This window comes from Urtica dioica, chromosome 4 (assembly GCF_054948205.1).
Source record: "Urtica dioica subsp. dioica isolate 48M chromosome 4, U.dioica_male_clone48M_v1_H2, whole genome shotgun sequence".
NCBI classification, from domain to species: Eukaryota; Viridiplantae; Streptophyta; class Magnoliopsida; order Rosales; family Urticaceae; genus Urtica; species Urtica dioica.
Genome location: NC_142759.1, coordinates 9,600,973 through 9,618,782, shown reverse-complemented (window position 1 = coordinate 9,618,782; position 17,810 = coordinate 9,600,973). Strand labels below are relative to the sequence as shown.

General features: G+C 38.4%; 3 protein-coding genes across 3 annotated transcripts; 1 reads left to right on the top strand and 2 right to left on the bottom strand.

The window, feature by feature from the left end:
* Nucleotides 1–853: 853 nt before the first annotated feature.
* Nucleotides 854–1,546, top strand: LOC149400212 (uncharacterized). The gene has a single exon (XM_089610399.1). The coding sequence runs from the start codon at nucleotides 854–856 to the stop codon at nucleotides 1,544–1,546; it is 693 nt and encodes a 230-aa protein (XP_089466525.1).
* Nucleotides 1,547–3,107: 1,561 nt separating this feature from the next.
* On the bottom strand, nucleotides 3,108–5,933 carry LOC149400211 (WAT1-related protein At3g30340-like). The gene is made up of 5 exons (XM_089612491.1): nucleotides 5,656–5,933; nucleotides 5,419–5,535; nucleotides 4,228–4,627; nucleotides 3,750–3,901; nucleotides 3,108–3,639 (listed from the first exon to the last, which is right to left on the bottom strand). The coding sequence occupies exons 1-5, from the start codon at nucleotides 5,889–5,891 to the stop codon at nucleotides 3,459–3,461; spliced, it is 1,086 nt and encodes a 361-aa protein (XP_089468617.1). The 5' UTR covers nucleotides 5,892–5,933; the 3' UTR covers nucleotides 3,108–3,458.
* A 7,589-nt stretch (nucleotides 5,934–13,522) lies between these two features.
* Nucleotides 13,523–15,598, bottom strand: LOC149400210 (uncharacterized). The gene is made up of 3 exons (XM_089610398.1): nucleotides 15,315–15,598; nucleotides 14,242–15,156; nucleotides 13,523–14,027 (listed from the first exon to the last, which is right to left on the bottom strand). Exons 1-3 carry the CDS (start codon nucleotides 15,596–15,598, stop codon nucleotides 13,523–13,525), a joined length of 1,704 nt encoding a protein of 567 aa, XP_089466524.1.
* Nucleotides 15,599–17,810: the final 2,212 nt, after the last annotated feature.

Genomic DNA, 17,810 nt, shown 5'->3' with positions numbered 1-17,810 from the left:
ACGAGGAGTAAAGAGGGAGGTGGACTTGGATTCCGAGACCTTGAAAAATTCAACCAAGCTCTCGTCGCAAAGAACGTTTGGAGACTTATTCGGCGTCCGGGCTGCCTCGTGGAACGAGTCCTTCGAGAAAGCTACTACCCTAATGGTAACATTCTCGGAGCCACTTGCACTTCGACCGGATCCTTCTTGTGGCGGAGTTTGACTTGGGGGAAAATGATTATCGAGGCGGGCTCGAGATGGCGAGTCGGGGATGGTGAGACGATTTTTGCGGCTAAGGATAGGTGGATCCCTAATCCCCCTACTTTCTCTCTCATTGATACACCGTTTATTCCGGAGGACATGAGAGTGGCGGAACTCATGAATTATGATGGGAGTTGGAATGAAGCCTTGGTCCGAGCTATGTTTGGTGAATCCGACTCGTCGGCGATTCTTGCTATTCCTACCAATCCTCTTGGAAATCCCGATGTGCTTCGTTGGCACCACTCCAAAGATGGAGAATACACGGTGAGGAGCGGCTATTGGGTTGCTATGTCTACGGTGGCCGTGGATGGCCCCTCGGACCCTACTAATGCCGCTGCTTGGTGGAAACTCCTTTGGAAACTTGCTTTGCTGCCAAAAGTCAAACTCTTTGCGTGGCGGGTATGCAAGGGATGGATCCCGGTTAAAACTAAGCTGCTCCACCGGAAGATTACCGATGACGATCGCTGCCCTTTGTGCTGGAAAGGCCCGGAAAACTTTGACGCATGCTCTGTGGGGGTGCCGATGGGTCCAGAAGACGTGGAAGGCTGCCGGCTTTGGGGACCTCACCACGGATACCGGAGGATTGAATGCGATTGATATCTTCATCAATGCCATGAACACGATTGAGGTACGTTCCTTTGAATTTTTTGTTGTCTTGGTTTGGGAGATTTGGAATCATAGGAACCAAGTGAGTGTCGGCAAGGCCCAGTGGAATCCTGTTGATCTTGTGGAATGGTCCGGAGATTTCCTCGATAACTTCCGCTCCGCCAACGACTGCCCCGCTACCAAGTCCGACGCCACTACCTATATGTCGTGGCCTCCCCCGACCTTGGGCTCCACTGCTATTAGTGTGGATGCGGCTGTGGATGCTACGCGGGGGCTGTTTGGAACCGGTTGTGTTCTCCGGGATCACCGAGGATTTGTCATCTCTTCAGCCATCTCGCGTAAAAATTCTCGGTTCTCTCCCGCCCTCGCGGAAGCCTCCGCCGTGCTCCGTGGCCTTGCTATGGCCGCTGAGTGTGGGTTGTCGCGTGTGGTAGTCCAATCCGATTGCCTTGAAGTGGTTCGTGCTTTTGAGAGTGGGAGCCTCCCCACGACGGAGTTGGGTACGATCTTGAGTGAAATAAAGGTTCGTAGTATGTCTTTTCTTGATTTTCAGATTACCTTTATTCACCGTTCTTGTAATGTTGTTGCCCACAATTTGGCTCGCTTTGCAATTCATATAAACTCGGATGTGCAATGGCTGGGGGTTGTCTCACCTTGTGCCATGCGAGAGGTTTTAAACGATCAAAAGGTTGTGATGTAACCACGGTTTTCCTCCGCCACCTAAGTGAGGGTTTTAATGATATCTCTACCGTGGTACCGTCCACGTTTATTCAAAAAAAAAAAAAACATTACTAGACTGGTCCAATGAATCATGTCAAATCACATTTTTTTTATTCGAATGACATTCTGATTCTAAACACCTTACGCTCAAACCAAATACTCCTGAAAATGTTTATTCAACACATTTGAATGAAATTTCGCTGCCTTCCCATCCGCTCCTTTTCATACTAAGCAATGGTAAGATAGTAAGAATTCTCGCACCCCGCGGGAAGGGGTTGATAATATCTTGCAAAGAACATGAATATTTATAGAGTTATATATATAGTTTTTTTTTACAATGATAATATTTCAATTAGAAAGGCATTTTTAAATACAAGAAGCCTCTCAATAAATGCTAGGACGTAGTTACTTTAATGATGACTACTATAATGATTTAGGAAGATTATTATCATTATTATTATTGTTATTATTCTTATCATAGAGATCTCCATAAAAAAAAAAAAAAAAAAAAAAATTCATGACCTAAAACATACTGAATAAATTATAGTAAATAATATATTTTGATTTTGTTTATGAATAGGGGAAAAAAAACCCAAAACGAACTAAGAATCGAAAGAACGGTACATATCTCCACAATAAATAAGCAATAATATGGTTAATCTATAATTTTTAATATTTTTTAAAGGAAATAGAAAAACATAGCTTTTATATAATTTTAGACGAGTTTGGCTATAAAGTAGTTTGTTTTTTCTAAGATAAGGGTAAAGGGTCTAATTATTAATAGATGAGTTTTAAGTATATTTATTTACAAAATTATTTCTTGAATATATCCAAAAATTGATTACTAAAAAAAATAAAAAATCATACCTAGCATCTGGCCTTACGCATATAAATTCATTCTTAATCATTTTTATATTATTTGTTTTGCATATTACACTATATTTGTATGTACAACAATTAGTTAAGGAATGAACTTCATTTTCTTCACTATAGGGAATTACCTTCTTTTATATAAATTAACAAAAGTTTAAACTTAATCTTTTTTTTTTTTGGCTCTGAACTAAATCATCACTAGTAACAATTAACGAAAATAGAGAATTGCATAAGTTTAGTCTAAATAAACTATTTGAATTTAACACTCATTATAACTGTAAAATTTGAAAATTCTATAAAAGTAAATCTCTAAATACTTTTAAAGCTAAAAGGGTATATTAAGAAATACTGTAAAAACTATAATATTTTGTTGATTAATTTTTTATATATAGGATAATTAGCTCTCTAAACTCATTCCCTATTTATAGTACTTTACAACTTGCAGAGCCAATTTTTAACTGATGTGAGACTTCTCAAAACCATTTTAAGAAGTCTGAGTGAGATGGCAGAAAAAAAAAAGAATTTGTTGTAATTACTTATTCCCCTAACTCATTATAATATTCTAATTAAAGTTTTATTTGATTAAAAAGAATAGTCCATTGGATACGCGCAGTGGACTACTTTTTAAACGAAAATTAGACTATTTGACTGCTGACTTAAATGCAAACAAAAAAAAATCGAAATGGCATGTGTTTCCAAATTCAATATGAAGTTACACTGGACTATTTTTAAAAAGGAAGCTAAGACTATTGAACTACTGGTCATATGCCCGAAAAAATTGAAATGACGTGTGTCCAAATTCAATCAGATGAAATTACACATTATATATATTTATTTGTGTGTGTGTGTGTGTTAAATTTGATTATACCGGAACATTACCTTTGAAACACCCAGTCAGATAAATACTAACCAAAACAATTAGCCCCTTAAAAAGTACTTGCACACAGATGATTGGTTAGAGACACATGAAAATCAGTCTTCTATTTTTTTTTATGTGAGTTTCACAATGAGATCCAAAATCAAGAAGCTCTTGGATTGATTGTTGTAGTGATAGGCAACACTTGTGACACGACAATGCAATCTTCACCGCCACCTAATTCATTCGCATTGTTTTGCTTCACTATGCTTTCCTTGGCCTCCTTGGATTTACCCCAAAGAAGAGTGTACATCCCAACTATGACTAATATAGATCCTATCACGCTGCATATATTTTTTTTCCAAGCCGATCGATCGAATCTGTTAGTTAGTAATTAAACAATATATATGTAACCCTAGAGGTTGATATGAAATCAAATTAGGAGTAATATGACCTTCCAAGGTAGATTTGTTCATGCAAGATACAGAAATCGAAAATCGCCACGAAGATTTGTGTGAGCGGAGTGAAGGCCGACGTGAAGACCGGTCCCTTTTGTTTGACGCACCACGACATGCTTACATAGCACAACGCCGATCCTACCATGCCCTACAAAAAATGGCAGATCTTTGTGAGTGGATATTGACTAAATATTTTAAGGAGCAATCTTCATTTGTCAATCTTTGCTAAATATAATCATTACGAGTCAATTTTATTGAATAAATTAATTAAAATCTCAACAAAATCTACTCGACGTAAATGAACTTAAGATGACCTTTTACATCGACTTTTCAACATATTATCAAATAAATCACGGACTGATCATAGGTCATAAAAATGGAATGAAGACGTGAAGGTATAAAAGTGGAAGAAATATATCCCTAGACGACGATGTACTATAAAGATGAGCGAAAAATTCAACAGTAGCAACTCACGGCGTAAATGATGGTAATGATCTCCAATTTTCCATGCAGGACCCACTTGGAAAAGTCCCTTCCAAAGATCAAGCTGACCACGGCTGATTGAATCGCTCCGAAGAAGGACAATATAGCCGTACTAGAGTATTGGAATGGGAACGCCTTTCCGATCCTGACTTGCATTAGGAACCATGAAGACCACAGGAGGCAGCCTATGGTTAGAAGCACCGATCCCAACGCCCAATTCCTTGCCTCTTCACGGCGATTCGTTGGCTGATTTGACAAAGAAGATTGTGTGTGCATGTGTGTTATCTGTGGGCCTCGGTAAAACGTCAATAACAAGACTCCCGCGATACATATCACCGTGCCCAAGATCTTTGCTCTCCCACATTTTCTTCCAAAATTCAGTTTCTCTAGCCTAGTGGAAAAAAAATAACCAACGTTTGAAATCGTTATATAGCCAACGTTTCGTAAATCTTAGGTAAATAACAAAAAAAATGACGTGACATTCCTGGTTTGCTTTTTCATTGAAATAAAAAAAAGATGGGGTATTTACGTCAATTTACACGTGTAAATACATGGACGTGGCTATTTATCTAAGATTTACGAAACGTTTACTATATAGTAATGTGAAAGTGTAAATATGGTTATATACCTAATGGATCTAAAAAAATTCATAAGGCTCTTATTAAATTTAAGGCAAAAGGAGTGGGAAAAGAATTCCTCATGTGTGTTTATTTAGAGCAAAACAAAACATTCTTGTTTTTTATTAAAAAAAAAGAAGAAAAAATAAGAGTTATATATGTAAGAAAATATTGAAGAAAAACTGCACAATGTCATTGTTTCTCTAATCCATATTTAAATACAATATTAATAAAACGATATCTATACATACCACCAGGCCACCTATTTTTCTTTCTTCCATATACCAAAAAAAAAACTATAAATTTTGATTTAAAAAAAAACTATAAATAATAAATATAAAAAATTCTCTTAAATCTTTCTTATTATTTTTTGTCTTGAAAAGGTGGTGCGCATGCTGTGACCAAATTGAACTACAATCCTCGGAAATATACTGGGCAATTTCTTTCTTTTCGTTTTCTTAACCCTTTACTATTTTTTTTTTCATACCACCAAACGTAGTAAGTGAAGAGTAAATAGCACATGCCACAAAATGTAGTTAAAAGACATATGAAACGCTATATATACCCGAAGGGAAGTGCTAGCACGAACGTAAACACGGGAACCATATTGAGAAACGCACACGAGAATGTGGCCGTGGTGTACTTTAGACCAATCAGGAATAAGAACTGCGTCGATGTGACCCTTCAAAAAATTACCCACAAGAACAAGAGAAAGAAAATATATCAACAAGACGATCCATCAAAGTTATATATAAGGACCTTAACTGAAAAAAAAAAAAAAAAAAAAAAAAAAACTCCTAACCCGACTAGAGCACTGACGAAAAGATGACAGAGGACACGGGGAGTGATCTCAGCTCTACTTTTGCGTTCCCATAGCAAAGCGATCGGAGCCAAGAAAACGGCAGAGATGACCTGTCTGTAGGTGACAATGACGAAATGGTCCACGCCCCGGTCGAGGGTTTTCTTCAGAAGCAAGTTAACGATCGCGAACCCAAAGTTAGTGGCAAGCATAGCCAATACAATCTTCCATTCACTCATCTTGTTATGTTTGGACTTTTGAAACTTCACGCCTTTGTTTGTGGTAGTGTTGTTGTTAGACCCATCAATATATATTTATAGACATAACAAACATGACTTGAATTGCATGGAATCACATCAGTGGCTCTAGTCAATCCACTACACATGTACGTGTGATGATTTAATATATTTCTTTTATATATATATTTATTTCTTCTTTATCGTCTCCTTATCCTTGTCCCTAACATTTTAATGGAAATAGGACACTTGAATTAAGAAAAAGGAAAATCTTAATATAATATGTATATTTTATCCCTTTTTAGGCATGTATATATAATATATATATATATATATATATATATATATATATAATTATATCAATTGAGCACTTTCTCGCTCTTTGTGTAGTCTACTGTCTATCTGAATTATATGTGCAGGGCAAACTAGCATCTTCTTTAGGAATAATGGTGGCAAATAAAATGTAGCATCTTATTATTTAAATATATTATTTCACACTATGCATGGTATCTTATACCTCTATTTCTTAGACCACCCCTTAATTATTCATTCGCCTATATTTTAATATTAAGAGAACCATGTGTCAAATCTCAGAAATAGAGAAGGAAGAAACATACAAGTCTTATACTATACTCTACATGTCATTCTCCTTTAATCTTCCACCACTAAGTATCAAAGAATATATGGTTTTAGCCTCAAACACTCTTTTATCCCATTGATTAAACATGTCATAAGAGACTAACTTTGTTAATTATTTTCGGTTTTTTTTTCTCCCATTTAGCCGTATATATTCGGAGAATATATTGCTTCTTGGCTCTCACTACTGTATCATAGTGGGATATATAGCACACTATACATTACAGTATACTATGCATCTACTATAGATATATTGCTCTTGCTCATTGTCCAATATATACGGTAGTCCAATGGCAGTTGAAAATTTGACTTTTGCTTATCCATAGAATATTAGTGCGTGATTTGATATAACGGAAAATATGTCATTTTCACTCGCTCGTATAAAGTTATTGACGCAATGACGTTCATCACATATAATTTAATGCAAACCACATGGAGCTAGTATTATGTATGGCAATTAGACATCTTCTGCGTAGTATAATAATAAATCAAATGTATAGTAACACGACTCTACTTAAGCTTATTATTATAACATTTTTTTAAAATAAAGAATGTAGTCGTAAAAGTTGAGATTCCTATAAATGTGGGATTACGTATATCCTTATTCTTGTGAACTATTACTATTACGTCGCGGCTGACCAACGAGACAGTAAGAGAGTACAGTGACTCCAAAACTAAAATCCGAGACACATAAAGAGTAGATCGAGTGACTCCAAAACTATAATCCGACACGTATAGTATTATACACGCTACACAGTATATATATATATATAATACAATAGAAGTTTCATTTACGTCATTTTTTTCGAATACTGCGTTAAAAGTATGTGTTTATTTAAAAAATATTGATTCGGTTAAGGATAAAGATGAAAAAATATAACAAGATTTATAGAACCCGATTAAGTAAATTGAGACCAAAAATCCTCCTATGTAAACACTTGATCTAAAAAATCTCTCATTTTTACATTTCATTTAGATTTGTATATACATACCTTAAGTGAGACAATATGCTTTGTATGATTTATTAAAATAATTAATTGACAATTTTGTCCAAATAATTATATCGCTCATTGACAATTAATGGAGAGAGAGTTATTTAGAAAAAAAATTCGATTAATTGTTGGTGATAGAATCTAATTATAATTAATCAAACATTGATTATTTAGCAAACAATAAGCTCAATTTAGTTTAGTTACATATATATATTTTTTAGGGTTATATAAGTATATAGCCACACGGTTATGTAGGTTTTAGTTTTAGCCAACTTTTAGTTAATTTTCCGTAAATAGCCACACCCATCAATTAACAAGAAGTTAAAAGACCAAACAGACCTAAAAAATATCCCGCCCATTTTGAAGCAGAATAATTAAAAAATTAATACATTAATTCGGTCATAATAATTGTTCGCACTATTCTAGGAAGGAAATTAAACGTCATTAATTAATTACCATAAATTTCAAACTAAGAAAAAGAAAAATCAAATCTTCCCTCACCTATCTCTGTTCATGCGCAGATCTCCAGGCCGTGCAGATCTCCGATGGCCACCACGCGGGGAACGGATACCAAGGTTCGTGCTTGGCCAGCCGTACCGGCGGAGTCAAGGATTCGTGGAAGATCGACTACGAAGCCACGAAGAACAGCCTCGTCGCCGGGAAAAACTCCGGCACCTCTCACTTCGTCCTCCTCTCCGCGATCTGCCACGAAGAACAGCCTCGTCGCCGGAAAAAACTCCGGCGCCTCTCACTTCTTCCTCCTCTCCGCGATCTGCCACGAAGAACAACCTCGTCTACGGGAAAAACTCTGGCGCTTCTCACTTCTTCCTCCTCTCCGCGATCTGCCACGAAGAACAGCCACGTCGCCGGGAAAAACTCCGGCGCCTCTCACTTCGTCCTCCTCTCCGCGATCTGCCACGAAGAACAGCCTCGTCGCCGGGAAAAACTCCAGCGCCTCTCACTTCGTCCTCCTCTCCGCGATCTGCGTCCAAAGGTCCCGATCGGAATCATGGACTCCGCGAAGAACATTTTTTTTTTTTGGTTGTTGCTCACATTTTGATTTAAGCTTCGGTTTAGGTTGGCTTGGCTTGGGATAAATGTTGGATTACAGTGACAGTGTTGTTGTTATTTATTCAATAATGGTGTATGTTCGTGTAAATACAAAGCATATTTACAGTATGTTCGTGTAAATAGAAAACATATTTACTGTATATTCGTGTAAATACGAAGCATATTTACAGTATATTAATTGTAAATACAAACCATATTTACAGTATATTCATTGTAAATACAAAGCATATTTACAGTATATTCGTGTAAATAAACTGAAAAATATTCTGGAAATATTTTGGACACGAAAATTCTGGAAATTATGAATATATGGAAGACAAAATAATATCAATAAATGAATAATATATTTACAGATTTTATCTATATGAATTTCCACGAAAATATAAACTAATTAACTAAAGTCAAAAACTTCCAAATACATAACAATAAATGGGATGAGAACTTTCAAAATCTGCTGGAAAATTCAAATTTCAAATTTGAAAACTTCTCTATTCGGTTTCAATATTTGATTCGAAATTTAAAAAAAAACTGCCTAATTAAAATAGCGGCCGAATTAAATAAGGGCAAAAATGTAAAACTAATTCAATTAATAAGCTGCCACGTAAGCAAGATGGCTATTTACGGGAACTTAACGAAAGGTTGGTTAAAATCAAATTGCTAGTGTTTAAGATGGCTATGCAGACAATTATTTGATTTTTTTAAGTACTACATTTATTATAGGGTCTTTTAATTATATAGCTATTTGGCTTATAGCGTTTTGTATAATAGTCAATTTTTCGTTAATTTTCTGTAAATAGCCAACTCAACTTATTTACGACACTAAAAAAGACAGAAAAATCCAAATATAGACGGAAATATTTTTGGGTATTTTTGTCTTTTTGAGTGCCGTAAATAAGTTGAGATGATTATTTACAAAAAAAATTATAAAATGTTGGTTATATTTACTAATTTTTTTGTTTATTATATATAATATATATAATAAATAAGTATCATTAATCGTTGATCATTGATAACCGTGAGTAACTCAGAGCTCTTGGTTAGTATACTGAGCTCCCAAGCATCTCCTGGAATAAACATTTCGGACTCCTCTTCTCTGTGATCAAATTGCATATTGCACTCCGATTCAATACTAAAGATGTTTCCTAATTAGGAAGCCATCTTTTCACGTAGCACTTTGCACGGCACTAGCGAAAATAGGATAAAAACATTATATTATATTACATAAATTATTTGTGCTCAATCAAAGAAACTTTTTTCTTCTTTACTGTAGTCTTACATGCATGAAATGCATTAATGTAGCGTGGGTTAGCCTTTGCATCATTGTTCTTGTGACTATAGCATATTAGTGCATTGTCCCCTAAAACACGATGATTTGACATTTTTATGCATTTCACCGATTAAAAGTTTGTCGCAAATATATTCTTGAAATTCCACTACTTAAACAGTATTCCCGCCAACAAAATATATGCTTTTTAGCCAATTGTGTCTTTGTCCGTATGCAATTTATACACGTTTGATTACTTTCTCACTTACAACCTTTTACCAATACGAATCAATGCTAATTATAGATTTTTTTGTTTTATTTTGTTTGAATAAATGCTTATAATAGTTTAGAATCACATGCATGTTATACTTTCTATTAAATTCTTTTGTTTATTTAAACGTTTGTGTGGTTCTTAAACAGATCAACTAATTATAATTGTAAAAAACAAAAAAAAAACACTAATTATACATTGGTTTTAATTTTTTTTAAAAGACCCTCTCGGAATTTTTATTTTGACAATTTTAAATATATTTTTTATAAACTACACATTTGACACTATTAATTTTTGTCAACGTACATAAATATTACAAAAATTGTCTTGCGATGAACACAAAATATCAAGCACAATAAAGACTCATGTAAGATTGTATCTAAATAAACTAGAAAAAAAAAAAAAATCAATTGAGAGTGTTGTATGATAGCTAAGATTTGTAGTATTTGATTGCGTTGAGAGTATACATTTTCTTTGTTGCTTCGGTTATATAAGTAAGTTTGAAGATCTTGGCGGATGATAAGACCAATGATTTGAAAGTTCTTTTTTATGTGTTTTATAAATCATGTGAGCGGGTGATTATTTGTATAATCATTTAGGGTTTAGGTTTTGATTGGGGTAACGTCAAACACCTGTTCTTGGGCGATTATTTGAGTTATGATGTGGTTATATTCCCTTAGTTTGACTAGTCTTTGAACAACCATCTTCTATTCTCTTTTAAGTTATGTTGGAGAAGTTTTCCTCTTAGCTTATGAGTTTTTGTTTCTCATCTTAATGGTCATTGGCCTTATTCTACTCGGACCTTTTTTTCGCTATCTGATCAGAATATTTATATTTTATTGTGGTCGGAACATCCAGACTATTTTTTTAGGTCGGAAAATTCATGCTATTTTGATGCTTAACATTTTTTGATGCGTATTTTAGTTAATTTGGTTAAACATTCCATAAAAGAAAAATTACTAGTTAAAGTAAGTAAAAAATATATATATAATATTTGTATTTATGTCGTACATTACTACAAAGATGCGCGACTAAACAAATCACAACACATATGATTTGGATGTTCATAAATACTTCAAAAATTTTGATGATTTTGAAAGCTTTATAACAGTCGGGTTTAATGATTTAATGACTGGTATTATTTTACTAGTCAATTTTAAAATTTTCAAGTAATTAAAAAGAGACACGTCATGTTGTATAATTTTTTTATGACTATGACCATAGAAAGAGTCATTAATGATTTGCAATTAATGGCTCCACAAATACAACAGTTGTAAAAGGTTAAAACTTGGCTTCAACTGTTGTATAACTTTTGCAAATAAAATATATTAATTATTAGAAATAAGTAAATATAACAGCTAAGCATAAAATAAATTAAAAAAGAACTTATATATTTGACTTATTTGATCAAAAATATCAAAGTTATTACTAGTTGAAGTCATTTCCCAATAAAAATTCTCCAATTTTTCTTTAGTAAGTTCATTTTAAAAAATTGGGAATTCACTCATAGTAAGATTGGTTGTCTCTGAAAATATTATAAATACTTGTTGTTTCTTATTATTCACTTTCAAAATGTGTGATTCTTAATATACTAAAATTGTTCATGCTTTAAAAAAAAAAATTTAAATTAGTCTTCATCTTTTGTGGAATATAATTTTCTGTAACATTAATCCAAACTAATTTAATCTTTTTTTTTTTGAAACGGGACTCTTTATATAAACAAGGCAGTAAGCCTAATTACAAAAGTGGCGTGCGAAAGCGCCGCCGAACCGTGTCTTACCTCCCACAAAGAACTAGGAGGCCGGTCAAATAAAAAAAAAATAAAAAAAAATAACATTAACTCTACAAAAGAGGGTGCGAATGCACCGCCGAACCGTGTCTTACCTCCTACAAACCAGGAGGCCGGTCAAGAGTAATACTAAAACTTTACAAAGATATTTTTTGAAAAGAAGCTATATAATGCTAGCCCAATCCCTCTGGAGGTCTGTCGAGGAGAAGATTTTAAACTCCTTACAGTAGTTGTGGAGCCAGCCGGCTATGCTTAGGTTTAGAGCTTCCGTAATATTCTCGAGGCACCATTCCTCATTTCCGAAAATGCATTTGTTCATGTTCAGCCATAGAACCCAAAAAGCTGCGAGAATCCATGTCTTAACTGCTGACTTCCACCGCACATTCTTCCCCGGGGTCGCGTGTAGCTTAAAAAAGTCCGATAAGATTACCACCGTGGAGGCATCGATGTCAAGCTTCCTGAACAGCCACCTCCAAAGACCTGCTGCTGCAGAGCATTCCACAAATAGATGATGGAGATCCTCGGCTGCCCTGTGACATAGGATGCAACAACTCGGAGAGAGTACCCATTGAGGGTTTTGTCTCTGAATGATGTCGGCCGTGTTGATTCTTTTTAGGGCCAATCTCCATCCGAAAATTTGGACTTTCTTCGGAGCAGCGGACTTCCATACGGTATCAAAGAAAGGGACTGGGGTCGCCGAGGCCGGAGCTGCGAGCGAAGCGTGCATATTCTTTACCGAGAACTCTTCCAAGTCGTCTAGCCAAGCTCTGCGATCTGCCGTCCCGTCCCAAAGAGAGACATTCGCTAACAATTCCAACAACCGAGCAAATTCTGATACTTCTCTATCGGATAAGTTTCTTGGAAAACAGAAATTCCATTCGATATTAGGTTCGTGAATAGAGGATGCCAACTGCCTGATTGGGACCTGCTTAAGGGGGCAAAGCCGAAACAACCGGGGGAAACAATCTTCCAAGCTCTCATTGCCAATCCATACATCTTCCCAGAATCTGATCGTGTAGCCATCTCGTGCAATCCACTTACATCGTTTAAAGAAATCCTCTTGAATAGAAAAAATGGATTTCCATGGGCTTCGAAGGGTGCGTCCCGTTGCGGGTCCGGGATCCCACCTGTTACCTTGTAAACCATATATTGCCTTTATCACCTTGTGCCAAAGCTCCTCGGGCTCGAGGGGGAAGCGCCACAACCATTTAGCGAGTAGGGATTGATTTTTCGCTACTAGTCTCCCAATACCCAAGCCTCCCGTCTCTTTTGGCTTGCAGCACACGTCCCAAGCTATCGATGCCCGACCTTTCTTGTTTTCGAAACCCTCCCAAAAGAAATTCTTCATAAGTCTCTCCAAGTCGTCGGCTACCCCTATGGGCATTTTAAAAACTGCCATAAAGTATGTCAGAAGCGCAAATAGCACTGATTGAATGAGGGTCAATTTCCATCTTTTCGATAAGAAGCCTCTTTTCCATCCCGCCAGTCGTTTGGCTACCTTGGTTAGGACGGGCTCCCAAAAAGATTTACTTCTCGGGTTATCTCCGAGAGGTAATCCGAGATAGGAGATCGGCCATACGAGCATTTGGCACCCGATAGAAGAAGCCAAACTCAAGCTCTCCTCAGGTTCACAATTGATTCCCACCAACTGCTTTTCTCGATGTTGACTTTGAGCCCCGAGTCCTTACAAAATTCCTGAATTATCTTCACAAGATTTGTCCAATTTTGTCGCTCTAATTTCCCAAAAATAAGAGTATCGTCTGCGAACAGGAGATGAGAGATAGCCAGGCTCGGAGATCCAACCGTGAGTGCCTGGAACGATTCATCCTCCACTCCGCGGAGAATTCTTCGAGATAAAGCATCTGCAACAAGGATGAAGAGGAAAAGAGAGAGAGGGTCTCCTTGACGCACGCCTCTCGAGCTCGGAAAATGGTTCCTGTCTTTCTCATTGATGATGATGGAAAAAGAGACTGATGAAAGGCACCCTTTGATCCACCTTCTCCATCTCTCATCGAAGCCTTTCTTCTCCAAAACAAAATCGAGGAAATCCCAATCCACCAAGTCGTATGCTTTCTCGAAATCTAATTTGAGGACCGCACCTTTACCCGTCAATCTCCTGGTTTACTCGACCACCTCGTTTGCGATTAGGATCAAGTCTGTAATCTGACGACCCTTGAAGAAAGCGCCTTGGAAAGGAGAGATAGTTTTATCCAAGACCGTTTTAATCCTTTCCGCCAAAACCTTTGCCAGTATCTTGTATAACCCCGTTACTAAACTAATTGGCCTGAAATCTTTTGCTCTGCTCGGGTTAAGTTTTTTGGGAATTAGACAGATAAAAGTCTCGTTTATCGCCTTGTTTACTATGCCCGATTCCCAAAATTCTTGGAAGAATTGTAGCATATCGCCCTTGAGGATTGAAAGAAACCCATGGAGAAACCATCCGGTCCGGGAGATTTGTTCCTATCGCATCCGAAGATCGCTCTTTTGATTTCGTCTCCTCAAACAGTCGTGAAATGTTTTCTGCGCTGTCAGAGTCGATGGGCTGCCAGTCGATGTTATTCCATTCCCCCCTCGTTGAGTGATTTGCACAGTATAACCTTTTAAAGAACCCATTTAATTCGTCTACTATTTCGGCGTCGTTAACCGTGATGATCTCGTCCTCCTTTTCCAATTTCCATATGGCGTTCTTTGATTTTCTCGCGCTAAGCATGGAGTGGAATAAACTCGTGTTGGCATCCCCGTTTTTGGCCCATGCTAGTTTCGACTTTAACCTTGTTACCGTCTCTTCTTTAACGAGTATGTCGTCGAGCTGCCCTTTCAAGAAGGCCCTTTCGAATCTCTTTTCTTTTGACCAATCGGGACCAGCCTCTTGCCGGTCCAATCTGCCAATCTCCCTTTCAATTATGATTTTTTCCCCTATCTTTTTTTCTTTTTCGCCAACCGCCCAAGCCTTGATCTTCCTTTTAAGAACTTGCAATTTTCCCATGAGCCTGTGACCTGCCCATCCATCCGGTGTCGAATCCGTCCACGAAGTAGCAACCAAGTTCTTGAATTCCGGGTGATCCAGCCACTCGTTGTCCAATCTAAAGGGACCCGGCCCCCATTTGGCCGGTTCGGTGTTGATCGTAATGGGAAAATGGTCTGAGACGCCCCTTAGTTGAACCTCTTGCGTGCAGTATGTGTAGATACCCCTCCATCCCGGAGTAAAAAGAAACCTGCCGAGCCGTGAACATATTGGATTTTCCCTGAAGTTTGACCATGTAAATTATCCGTTTGAGAGTGGGGGTCCGACAAAGATAGCTCGGAAATGATCTCATTGAAGATTCTCATACTCCGTCTCGCTCTAGTTGGTTTATTTCTCTCGGCTGCGAATCTAGTTACGTTGAAATCCCCCCCGAGGCACCATCGAGTACCACATATCTCTCCTAGGCCAGCCATCTCATCCCAAAAATCAGCCCTCGTTGCTGAACGACACGGCCTGTAAATCCCTGAAAACCACCACGGGAGTTCCCCGTTCTCTATCTTAATTGATACTGTGAATTCCCCGATCAAACTTTCCGTTACCGTCACTCTTCTTGAGTCCCAAATGATTACTATACCCCCCGAAGCTCCCATGGAAGGTAGCGTCACCCATTCTTTAAATCTGGAGCTCCACAGGCCGCCAACAAACTTCCTATCTATCTTCATTTTTTTTGTCTCTTGCAAAACTACGATAACCGGGCTTATCTTACATACCACCGATTTTATACCTCGTCGCTTATCGGGGTGACCCGTCCCTCTGACATTCCATGAAAGGATCCTCATCTAATATTCATGTTCCTTCCTGAGTTTTTTGGTTTACCATAACTCATGTTAAAATCCAATTTCCTCAATTCTCTTTTTTTCTTTTTAGACTTCCTTGAACTGCTTTTCCGCTGACTAGATCTCTGGCCGTGCTTGGAGTTGCTTTGCCGCAGCGCAAGCTCGCCGCTACATGTGTTGGGAACCGTAAGCAACGATGTGGATAGGATAGGAGATACCTGGCGATTTAGGTTGGGTTCGATGTGCCGATGACCAAGAGAAGAGTCCGTTGAAGAGCCGGACCCAAGCATTTCGACGATGACGTCTAGACACTCTGAGGATTCCGCACTGACAATGTCCTCTGAGGAACGAAGACTCTCCTCGGATGATCCTTCCTCTGGGGATGAAAAATCTTCTTGACGTTCCATGAGGCTGTCTTGAAGGGGATCGACCTTGTCGTCGTCGTCAAGGCCAACACACTGGGGGTTAAAAGCCGAGTCCACCTCCTGGTCGCCCAACCACCATCTTCGTGAGAAAGCTTTACCGAAGGCTTCTTTTCTCCTTCCATCCTCCTAGCACGAACTGCCCCGATCGGAGCACACCTTTCTGATAACCGGCGGAAATTTATTTTTTTCCTTAAAATAGTTCCATCGTTCAATAACTCCTTTCCGAAAGCTTGCACGCGGTTTTGCCTGACGTGCCCTTCGCACGTTTGGGTACCGATCCAAGCTTCTAGCTTCGGCGACGGGGACCACTCCCTCGTCTTCTATTGACCGGCATAAGTCCGAACATATTACCTTTGGGCCTTCCTTCGAAGAGACTGGAGTTAAAGGAAAGAATGAGTTTGCTCTGGACTCACAATCCTTCGAGTGAATAAGGGCAATTTGGTCTGCTATCCGAATGTGAAGCTCTCTTAGCGGGAGACTCAAAGCATCCCCAATGAGAATGAGTGACTGGTCGAGCCTTTTGGGGACAGAAGATTCAATCATCTCGCAATTTCCTTGCACCATGCGAGAACCTGCATGATCTGAGGTTGAGATTACTTCATCAATTTTTTGGGACTCAAATGACCTCGATCCGCATGGAGTTGCAGGGACGACAATTGGGGAGTGGATGTCTTCTTTACTCTATCCTCGGGACGCGCAATGAGTCTCATCTTTCTCTGGAATGCTTTGAGAACACTGCCCTTCTTCAATGGCCACTGATTTTCCTTTATCCACATCTGGCTTCGACGGTTGGGAACGCGTCGCCGACAAAGGTTGCGAAGACTGTAAAATCGTCTGAGGGGTGGGACGATTACTCTAAACCAAAATTGGTCCCCTTGGCGATTCTTCAATGTTGAAACATGCAACGTTGATCGAACTTGCTCCATATGGCAGAATCAAAGTTTGTGCCATTAGCCCACCATTAGGTCCTTTTACTTTGATCTTTGCGTATCTTAAGTCTGAGAGCTCCAAAGTTTCTTTCGCGATTTGTATCACTCCTCCCCATTTTGCTCCGATGGTCTTTAGGGCGTGGACGTTCCAAAAATCGAAAGGCAGTCCCTCGATCCCGATCCAATCGTTCTTCACCTTTATCAGATTTCTTCCCCATTGTTCCAAAGCCTCCCATTCGGACAGATCTGCCACGTTCTTCCGATTGATGAAAACCAAACCGATGTTGAGGATTGCGTTTTTCGATTCCAGGTCTTCGCACCATATCACACCTTTGTTTCCGGAGAAAGGTGCGATTGCCACATCGATGGAAGAAAGACTGTGAATGGCTGATCGGATATCCTCTCATTGATCGAAGCCGTTAAATCTTCGAACAACCACTGCCATGTTCGTTTTCTTGGGATATCCAGGATGATCAGGAAGGGGATGAACCGGACCATCGTCTTTCTTCCCCGCCATCTTCAGCGAGGCTTGGACAGCTCCGCTGTAACTGAGCTTCATGTCGGTCCTTCTTGCATCAGAAGCCTTTGGCTCTCCAGCCCTCTGGTTGACGGTCCATCACCCAAGGACCAAATCAAGGGTCCTAGAAAACTTCTTCCATCCATGCCTCCTCACGCATTCGGGGATAAGAATCAGCCTTCCTTGTCCTTGCGCGAACTTCGTTATCCTCAGACACGAGCCTCTTT